The sequence below is a fragment of the Glycine soja genome, chromosome 5 (genome assembly GCF_004193775.1).
Source record: "Glycine soja cultivar W05 chromosome 5, ASM419377v2, whole genome shotgun sequence".
In the NCBI taxonomy this organism is placed as follows: domain Eukaryota; kingdom Viridiplantae; phylum Streptophyta; class Magnoliopsida; order Fabales; family Fabaceae; genus Glycine; species Glycine soja.
The window spans coordinates 39531276-39543038 of record NC_041006.1 but is presented as its reverse complement, the minus strand read 5'-3'; the positions used below and the strand labels follow the sequence as shown (position 1 = coordinate 39543038).

The following is an 11763-nucleotide window of genomic DNA, read 5'->3' as shown; positions in this document are numbered from 1 at the left end:
TGAGAGGTATATTACTGGTGAAAAAAAATTATAGGCCAGCGTTCTTTTATTATGTAATATAACTTGTGATTAAGTGAAAAATTACAACAACAATGCATTGAAAATTACATATTTATTATGAAATTAGAAAGAGAAATTAAAAATACCAAATAATAGAAAAATTAATCGATACAGTATATAAAAAATTAATAGAAAGCTGAGTATGGATTCCATGCAAGTCTTAGTCTCTCTTCCCTTTGGGCCTGCTCCTCTTTTGCTTGTGGACTATATCGGGGTGGTCTTCTATATTATTAATATAGATAAAAGGGTCTCCTTTTATATTGCTCTCGTTTTTTTTAAATGTTTGATTGACCCTCAATAATGTGTTATCCAATACTCATAGAAAGAGTTAAAAAAAAATTATAAGTATAATAGAATCCATGATGCGATAGAAAAAAAAAGAGATATTAATGAAGTGTTTAAAATAAAAGATATTTTTGTATATTATTTTTTTTAAGGGGTTTATATTGCTCTCTGATCATCATGAGGATTGATTCTCATAATGCTCATCGATAGTCGAGGTAGCAGTAAACATTTGTAACTTTTTTCTTTTAAGAACATTTGCAACTTTTTTTCCTCTAAATAAACATTCGTAACTTTAGGTTAATTAGCCTCTTAAGCTTAACTTTGGGCGTTTTCTTTATATAATAAAATATCATAGTCCTGGGGGGCGTCTTTAATTTATTTCAATTTCAATACTCAATTACTATGCCATACATGATAATTGTCTTGACAACAAATTTGTCTTTCTCTCTCTCTCACTCTATGTATACAAAGACACATAAAAAAAAAGACTTTTTCATCTCAGAAAAGTGATGTCAAATATTAAAATTTAATTTTTGCGTAAGTATCACGAGTCTTTAAACTAATTCCGGTGTCTGTTATATGATGAATTTTTTCGTTTTCAAGTAGTATATGTGCTTCAAAAAGTTATAGTGTAGTATAAGACTTTTTGCACTCCATCTTTTCTTGAAACCTTAAAATCTGCGGATTCATTACGTGAATGAATAGGGTTAAACAGGAATGCTTTAACATAGTTTTCAATGTAGTACGAAGCACAAGCACCGCCAGCAGAGAAAAAGCCACTGACATATACCCGCAATGCAAGTTATAATTAACTAACAGCCACTATTTTGTGAGTGTAAGTACTGGCGCGTTTTTATTTATTTATTTATAATCCGTAGAAAATAATGTTTGGAGATTTATAGCAATTCAGCTATGGTGTTTAACTAATTGAACCATACTCCTTCACTGCGAGCGCGTATATTATAAATGTTGTGTGTTTGCAGTCTACTTATCATGTGATTTTCATTCCTTAAAATGATATGATTTGAGTGGCCGCAAAACAATCAATTTTTACTCGCATTCTGTATCGATTAGATGCATATATACGACTAGAGATCAAATTTGAAGGCATTATTGTAAACTTCATGCTTCTTATGTCTTTATATATGCTTAGCTGAGATCGAACGATCTGCAAATTAAGCATCCGAGTTTATAACACAGTTTCTACTTTTCTTCACCATGCACGATATTCTTCTTCGGCAATAATTTATTTTGCTCTACTCTTCACAAAATTAGAACCCACACACAGGGCGTATCTAGCTCTTATTATGTCATATTATTGAGTAAAATCCAAGAATTCACAGCTGGTTTTAATTTGAGATTTAAGAACCGTACAATTTTTTTTAGAACACTGACAAAGATCCTAATTAAGGCCATAATTTACATACTACTGTCTACTGCTATATACATATATAACGTATCATTTAAGGTTTTACATTAAAAGAATATAAGTTTATTTAACTATATTTTCCTTTTATTCAATTTATTCTCTCGATCTTATTCTATTTGGTGTTGGCACAAATCTCTCAGTCTATTTATCGGAAATATTTTAGATAATGTTGAAGTTTTAAAAAGAAATTAGTATGTTTTATTTCATTTAATAAAAAATATAAATATATTTAAAAAATTGAAGACAGAATTATTTTAAAATAGAAAAATAACATATATAATAAAATAAATATTATGTAATATGTCCTGGCTGGTTGGTACGTTGGTAGTCTTATAATTGGATATAAACAATATTCTTAAAGCATATATTACCGGAAAACGCAATTCATCGATAATTACTTCCTGTTTATAAACCCTACTCCAAATTAAGGCTAGCTAGAATGGATTGAAATCACATACATCTCTTTCATTTCCACATAAAAAATTAAGGGAGGAACCTATTAAAGGAAAGTATCATTTATTAAAGGGACAAGTGATTTGAGTATCATTCTCTTACTCATAGTTATAAAACCTGGCTTGACTTTAATCAATTTTCTCAGTACAAAACTTGGCTAGGCTTGACCAGTTTGATCAGTATTCAGTAAATTAGTGAACCAATTATTTGAAGAGGTCGCATGTTAATGTTCTCATTATTTAATTTATTATATACTTGAACATTATACTGTTCAATTAGTTCCATCAGTGACTCATTATATATAGTTATGAAACGAATGACCGAGTAACTTAATTGGTATCTTATTGGAATTGAAGATTTGACTAATTAATAACACTCCTCTCATCCACTCACACCCTTCATTGTCTCCTAATATGATACACACAACCATTTTTGTAAATGGTTTTGGGCACCCATTGTACTCAATGATATATAGTTTTACCTTTTGCTGAGTAAAAAATACACACAACCTCACTGACAATATATAGTGCAAGATCATACGATTAGCTCTTACCATCAGATATACGTGCAAATCCACAATTCTAAATTTTCTTCTACTTCTTTCTGATTTTGCAGGTCGTAACCTTGCTATCTATGACATCTTTGCAACCAAAAACATTATAATTTGAGATCTCCACGTCAAAATCAAAGATGAAATCAAATTAAGTGTGTTTGTTTCTTACAAAATAGTAAAAACAAGAATTAAGGATGGTTTAACTTTGATTCATGGAATTTTTAAGACTTTCTGGGGATTAATTTCTAAGTGTTCAATATTTGTTTATGAGTAGTTGAGAGAAGAAGTGTGAAATTGGTGTTAATATAGTTAAGAGATAGACTAGTAGTGGGGTTAGGTGTACATGGTTAAGGAAGAGTACTATGTATAAGTGGCTAAGAGGGGAAAGTGGGTTAGAGAGCAACATTAATCGTTTCAAGAAGCGATGCATAAAATGAAACATTTCTTTCAATTATACCGTGTGTAATTTTGGTTTCTTAAATCTTTTTAGTTAATTCAGTTCTATGTTTTTAAAATTAGACAAATTTGGTTTCTCTGTCCTTTTTTCTTCCACATAGAATCTTCAAATTTTTTATGTTTTACTTAAAGTTTTCATAAGTTAAATCAATTACTTTGTTTTAAACCTTATAATTATTCTACTCAAAGTTCACTAATAAAATCATTAAATCTCACCCAAAAAAAAATCTCACAATTTTCGTTCTTCAAATCCTAATTTTATGCCGTATAATATCATTTAAACATTACTAAATTCTCACTAAATTTTTTAAATCTAAATTTATAAAATTATTTCATATCCTAAATTCATAATAAAGCCCAAATATTTGCATAAGACAAAAAGAATTTGAGATGTTTAGGCAAAAAGAAAATCAACAAAACCAAATTTACATGATTTTAAAATAGAAATTATTTGACTCAAAAAAAATTAGAAGACCAAAATTGCATATAGTTAAAAGATAAAAAAATATAATTAACTCTAACTTTTTCATGTATCATTGCAAGAAGTATGAGCTAAAAAAGATGGAGTCAAGAAACATTTTTTTTAAAGGACAAGAAATATTATTGTGCTTGAGCTAGACGAGTTTTGCCTTCATTATCTGTTTATCTTAGGATTATAGCAAATCATATACATAAATAATAATCCAAGGAAAAATTATTAGTCTGTAATAATTAGCAGTCACTCTCTCAAATAAATTGTTTCAAATAATATTTAGAGAAGAGAAATATTAGTAAGTAAAAGCAAGACTTTTGTATATAATAACGTAAATGTTTGTGGAAACTGGTTAAAACTTTTTATTGAAGAAGTATTTATTATATTAAAATATAAAAAAATATTTAATATTCTTTTTAGTAAATGAAATGAAAGTATTTAATATAATGTATTTATTATGTCTTAACTTAGCAAGACCCTTACAATTAAACTTACTATTAGATAACAAGTATGTTATTAAAATGCATATGTACCGAAAAATATAATGTTAATTAAAATAAAATAATCATAAGTGAGCTTTTAATGGATTGCGATCTTCAATTCTCATTTTCGAATTTTTTGGTACAAATTCTCATTTTCTAAATTTGGATTTTAAGTACATTTACAAGTATGAGAAATATTAGTACGTAACACACTTTTAGTATATTTTTACTGTTAATTGATGAAATTATGTGTACGTTATTTTTTATTTAATAAACTTTACTTATAATTTCATGAGTTTTAATAAATTTAAATTGTATATTAGAAAAATATATGTTTTCTTACCACTATTTCTTATGGCTCCATCTGAAACACTACAATATTTGAGAATTGAAGCCATGTATTACCACTTGCTGGTGACCAATTGCTAAGTGACTTTGTAATTAAATCTCAAGTAGATGAAGCACTTTGATCTTTTCTTTTAAAAATACTTTTGACTTGTGTTGTGGGCCTATATATGTATCAAAATACTTGAGGGATTTTCTCTCCTATAAGCCTTCATATTTCCTTCACTTCTTTGTTTTATAAATTATTTTTCTCAATATAGAATTCAACTGTAATCAACTATTGATGTATATTTTTTAAACTACTATCTAATAACATTATTAAATTGAAATTATGTATATATATATATATATATATATATATATATATATATATATATATATATATATATATATATATAAGACGTCATTTTCAGTGATATAATGTCTAAAGCAAAGTGAAGATTTCGCAAATAGTTATGCATCTATATTTTCCATATGACACATGCTCCTCAAGTGTGCATACAAAATGAAAATTCACCATGTATACATATGTGTGTTAAAAGACCATCAAAGACTCTAAATCTATTATATATGCGTGTGTACCACGATGAATGATATACCTCCCTCGGCACCTTTCTAAGCTAATGGACAAATTGTATATATTACACACCTCACTAATTTTTATGTAGTCAATATTATAATATTACATAAATCCAACTATATTATATTATTCAAATCCATTTACGCATTTTTTTTTATCAGCAACGCAACTTATTAACTAAACAAAACAATAATTGCATATATTCATAGAATTTGCTATAGCGTCAGTGTGTCATAGGTTTACAGGAAATACATAAAATTTAGGCATGACTATATGCATGCAATGCAAGTATTCCATACGCACATAACAGCATCGAGATGTCCTGAATTCTTATTCTCTAAGAAAGAAGGCATACAAAAAAAGCGGATAAAGATGACTCAATGAGGTAAAAATAAAAAGAAACAAACCATAGGGAGAACAAGAAGGTTTCTTTTTCAGTGCAAATGAAAACCGTTAGGTTTTGAAACCCATAACCCACATTTGTTTAAGTGTTTGATTTTATCGCACAGAAAAGAAAGAGGGGACTAAGATATATAAACAGAAATTTGCTAAGGAGTTGTTTATGAAAAAAGTTATGAATAAAAAATAAATTTAATATTTCAAAAAGTGAAAAACATTTAATACTTTATTGTTTAAATGCTTAAAATAACTTAAAAAGAAAGATATCAATTGTTTTATGACAGAACAGCCTTAAACAATGGATAGCCAGAACACGTAAATACTCCATTGTGTGTCAATCTAGGCACAAGGAAACAACTGAATATATATCTAGGTGATAATTTCCATTATTAAATATATATCCAAAATTATTCCAGTTCTTCACAAAATCATCTGCAAACTAAAACTTTACAACACAGGTATCAACTGAGTTTTAATTCCTCTTTGAGCCCTTTAGGAATCAACATATAATTATCAGAGACAAAAAACATGAGCCAAGTTAACTTGATTCTCACATTAAATATATTGTCTTGTTGGAGTAGAAATCACTCGAGTGCTGGTGTATGTGTATCTGCTGGCACACACGCCAATAAGCATGTATATGTGTAATTATGCAGAGAGAGAGAGAAAGAAAAAAGGGCACTGAAAGTAATAGAAGAAGTCTTGAGAGAGAGAGAGGGATATATGACCACAAATCAATAATATTGTTCATTATTCAATACTAGGTTATAACGTCACAGTGGAAGTTATTCCAGGAAGAGACTCGACCAAACAAACTTTCCGGCCAACACCGAAACTGGCATACACATTATTCTATATGGCTGTGTACGTAACCAAGCCAACCGTTATGATTATTCTACAGAAGCCTTTAGTCAACAATATCCTAACAAACCTTTCTCCCCTCCCCTAAATTATTACTCTATTCTTTTTTCCTTGATTTTCCCCAAGCTCAAAACAGTCATCAACATACACATACACATACACTAATACTAACCAAGCACTCCTCAATTCCATATACATACACATACAAAGCAATACAATTAATTATAACCTATAACCACTAATTATTCACTGATTACCTCATGATGGTTAAAGCTGGAGGAGCCATCACAAGCATGAGCATGGCCGACGTCGAATCCCAGTCCGGCCGACATGTCCATTGAGGCGGTGGCGGCGGTGGAACTGGGAAGAACATTTGGTGCAAAAGGCCAATCACAGGAAGGGGCTAACAACAAGGTACTAGCATGATGAGAAGTAGTAGCAACACCAATGCATTGTGGTGGATTTGAAGATTGAGGAATAGATTGAAGCAACCTTATTTGTCTCTTCAAGAACTTAACATAGCGAATGGCTTCATCAAGCATTGAAGCGGTGTCCATTTTGGTTCCCCCGGGAACGAGTCTCTGGAGGATGCGGATTTTCTCGCTGATCCTCTCTCTCCTGTGGCGTGCAGCCACACTCTGAGGGTCATCACTGATGCGAACATTTCTTCTCTTTGGTTTTCGAATCGTGGCGGGGTCGATGTCCACGGGTTGCATAGCAGCGATCTTGTACATCATCTCCTTCATGGCACCTAGCTCTTCTTCTGGCTCTTCATCTTCTTCTAGGTTGTGAACACCCAGTATGTCTCCAAGGAACCCTGATGAGGAGGGTGGTGGTGCTATGATGGATAAGGTTGTTGTGTTGGGTGTTTGATGCATTTGAAGAAGGTTGTGGTAGTTGTTGCTGGGCCAAATCCCAGAACCCATAGGGTCTTGGACTTGGAGAATAATATTATGTTCATCATTTTGTTGTTCATTTGTTTCCATCTTTTCAAGATTCCAAGTGCTGTTCACATTTGTGAATGCACTAGTGTTGGTCTCCATGACCAAATTGACAAATATGAAATATAAGATGGGATGGGGCTAGCTAGCTGCTTCAGATCGATCGGTGTTTTTTAAGGATTAATTGGCTTGAAAAGAAAGAAAAAGAAACGCAATTAGAGAGAGGTATAGCATCAAGGAATAACAATAAACAAGGTTTAATTTTGGGTATGATCATATCACTGGAAATGAAACACACCACTTATAAATATATAATCTAAGTAGTACTACGTATAAGAGGATGACAGCTGTGTGGTACGTAGAATTGGTGTGACGAAGGGCAAATTGAAAGAGTTTAATTATCCTTAGCAAGATTGAAGCTTTTATCGTTCTCTCTGAATTAACTTGGTTTGATTGAGGGTTGTAAAGGTGGCTAGACCCTAGAGGGGGCCCGAGGGAGAGAAAGAGGGAGGGCAAGTAAGTATTAGTGAACGGGTTTTTACTGAAAGGGGAGTGACTGCAAAAAGCATGTACATGAATGAATAAAAAGAAAAGGTGGTAAAGCAAATTAAAGGGGATTCAATGCGCGGTTCTACGAAATATCAACCATTCTTGTATCGAGTATTACGGAAATTATAAGTAATGTTGCCCCTTCCATCCCAATACCTAGCTAGCTAGCAGTTCATTTGCAGTGCACGGATTTAAGTTCTATGGATTAAATTTGTTTTCTGGTTGGTATTAAGTATTTTAATTTTTTTTGGTGAATTAAGCATTTTAATTAAGTGTGTTTGGGGTTTTATTTTTATTTTCCATATGAATCTTCTTTTGGGTGAAATTCGATTCAAGACACGGTAGAATGTTAAATGTAAGCACATCTTCTAGTAGAGACTTAAACATTGGTTTACCATATTTGAATCAATGTTTATAAACTTAAATTTTATATTTCTTGATTTTTTTATAAAATAATTAATTATAATTAAAATTAAATGTTTATTATCTTGAGAATTGATTTATAGTAAAATTTTATATAAATTCAAAACCAAAAAAAGTTGTGTAAGAATTTCTTTTACTATAATTAGGTTTAGAAATATATTTTATTTAAAATATTGATATTTTTTATTTTATGCTAACATATATTTAAGAAGTTCTAATGCTACAAAAATCCAATTATTTTAACAAGTGATAATAATTAACACATTTTAATTTAATTTAACACATTTTCTTTGCATATTAATACATTTTTATATTGGTATAATTTAATTTGTTTTATAAAATATATTACAGAATATTTAGTTTTTTACTTTTAAATTCAATTTTAAAAATTATAAAATTGATACCCCAATTTGATAAATAAAAAAGTCAAACATCCAATTATTACTTGAGACATGATAAGACCTTTCCACAAAATTGACACGACCAAATTATCGTATCAAGTTTAGATTAGGTTAAACTAGTATGAGCAATTGCATGACTCGTAGTAGAAAGCTAGCGGTGAAAAGAGTTGCACCTATGGAAGACTAGCTGGTGTTTCTCTCTCCAATTTGATTTTTGTGTTGGGGCACTGAAATCCTAGGGCTGCTTCTCCTTTATTACCATTTTAATAATGCCCCTTGCCCTTTGGTATATTCCAGTCTCCTTCCATTTGCTCAATTTCGGGATTGATGAACACTTCGATGGCGTCCTCAAAGTCACACCTTAATTACAGCCTTACACAACGAAAAATCTAAGACAATGGTTAATTCTTGAATCCATTTGATTCTTAAATAAATGGTTATATATATATATATGCTCAAAGAATTTCTTTTAACTAATTCATATCTTAAAAAAAATTATTAATCTAATTATTAACATTAAATTTGTTAGCAGATTATATTATTCTTAAAATTATTAAGATTCATCATTTTTATCTTTCAACTTAATTACTTTCTACTTAATTAATTTATATTTAATTATATATGAAATATTTAAAATATTAAATTTAATATTTTTGTGAATTCACAATTTTATAATTATTGAATTGATTTTTATAAAGATATTAGCAACCGAAGGATATAGTCAAATTGTTTTATAATAAATTTAGCAATCGATAGTGTCTGTCGCAAAGTAGGACAAACTATTCTTGCTTTAGCTAATCATTTTTACAATGAGCCACCAACTATTTCAGTGGTCAAATATTAAATAACATTAGCAACCACGTAACACGGTAGCAAAGTTTTATATATATTTGTATTTAATAAAAAATATTTGTTACTTTATTAGCATGTAAAGTAGGAAAATAAATTGAATATATATCTATTCAATTTCTTTTTTAAAATTATTTTTCACATTTGAATAGAAAAATTTAATTAGATAGTTATATGAGTTGAATAAAATAGCTTCTTTTAAATACAATCAAGGTGTAATTTGTTACGTTTGCAACTGAATAATCAGTTGCTAATGCTGTTGCTGAATATCAAAATTTCTTGTTATATTAGAAGAGAAGCGGTCTTTGGATCCGTCTCTATTTGCGACCAATACAGTCAGTCACAAAATTCCGGTCACTAAATCATATTCTTTTGTAGTATCCTTATAAGAGACATATATCTTTTAATTTAAGGATATTTTAGTTCAAAAATAATCAATATAAAAGACAGCAAGAATAATCTAAAAAAGAACAATTTTGAAAAAAAGGACAAAGGTAGTAATAAAAATATAAATAAAAAGAAATTGACCTTGCATCTAAAATCATAATACATCCTCCGGAATCAAATGCTCTTATAAGTAAAAATAATAAATTTCATACCATTAAAAAAATTATTTAATATCATTTAATTTTATTAATCTTAATTAATTTTTTTTATAAAATGTCGTCTTTCGTTCAAATGTGATACTATACATAAAGAAGGGTCATTGAAAATATTACCACAATTAAATAATGATGTTTTAATAATTATTTTATTAAATAAGATAAATTTAATTAAATTTGTGTATATTTAAGTCTACTTGGCAATTGTACTATGAAAGTGACAAAAAATTTATCTTACTTATTCCTAATGTGACATTCTCAAGAATAACTTTTTATACCCATATAAGATATATATTGTTATTCTTTTCTATCCAATATGAAAAACTTTTATTGTATTCCTGTGCCACAAATGTTAAAACATTCTTTATACCAAACACCACCTTAGAAAAATGGTTAAAAATTAATATATGGAATTTTTTTTATTAAAAGTCATTGTAGAAATGTATTAATAACACTAAATGTTATATTTTTCAATACAAACTTTATATTTTTTTAACTATTGCCCTAATTATAAGAATAATTTACTAAACCGTAATGCTTATAATAGATTTTACGGTAATCCTTAAATTTTAAGAAATTAATTATTTACAAATATTTATTCAATATTGTGTCGTACGTATATTCGAACAACATAAATTAGGAATAATAAAAGAAAATATTTCGATTTGGTGAAACATTTTTAAAGCATTTCTGAATTTATATTTACAGAACAAGAAAAAATTAGACAAATTAACTTGACCACAAAATACAATGACGTTGATTTCATAGGTGAACCAATTAAATGAGATATGAAAACTATATGCAAAGGTCTAAAGCTTTTTCCGACATTCAACAATGATTGGTCATATTTAAAATAAATTGTGATTCTGGACGAACTATATTTATACCGTTTCAAGTTTGAATATATCCAAGAAATGCTACTTAGAAAAAGGTTAGTTCCAATGACTAAGTTTAGATGTAGATATAGTTTCTTAGGAATCATTTTATATGCGTGTGGATAATAAATTTTCGCTATATAGTTATTTTTTTTAAAAAATACATATATTTTAAAAAAAGTCACATAAGATGTTTGTTTTAATCTTAACTTCATAATAAATTTAATGATTAATAATATGTTTCTTTACTTTTACATAAAATGTCTTCTTATTTGATACATGTGTATAACTCTAATTTTTTTTGTCAAAAATATACTATCTGATCCTTTTGTCAAGAACATTTTAAAGTTTGTGTTGATACTTTTTATAATAAGGTTCCCTCTAAATTATCTATGTATTTTTTTTTATAAAAAAAACCCTTTAAGTACAGATACAATACTAATTAAATGGGTACTCATAAAAAATACTAATTAATTTGGTAAGAATAAATTATAAATAAATAAGTTTTACTACAGTTATATGGATCATTCTAAAAAAAATATTAGCTTGTTAAAAAATAATATTACTAGCTAAATTAATTGAAATCATTAACTTTTTTAAAGTGATTGGAAGGATGTTATTATATTATAGGTATATATTTTTTTATAAAACTAGATATCATCACACAGGAGGTAAATCACACCGGAGGTAATTTTGTTTGAATCAAATAAAATTATTATAGGTGATGATTTTTTTAAAAATATAATTA

At 28.5% G+C, this 11763-nt stretch overlaps 1 protein-coding gene across 1 annotated transcript; it reads right to left on the bottom strand.

Moving 5' to 3' along the window:
* Positions 1-6238: 6238 nt before the first annotated feature.
* On the bottom strand, positions 6239-7982 carry LOC114413216 (transcription factor HEC3-like). The gene has a single exon (XM_028377480.1). It carries the CDS (start codon positions 7416-7418, stop codon positions 6618-6620), a length of 801 nt encoding a protein of 266 aa, XP_028233281.1. The 5' UTR covers positions 7419-7982; the 3' UTR covers positions 6239-6617.
* Positions 7983-11763: the final 3781 nt, after the last annotated feature.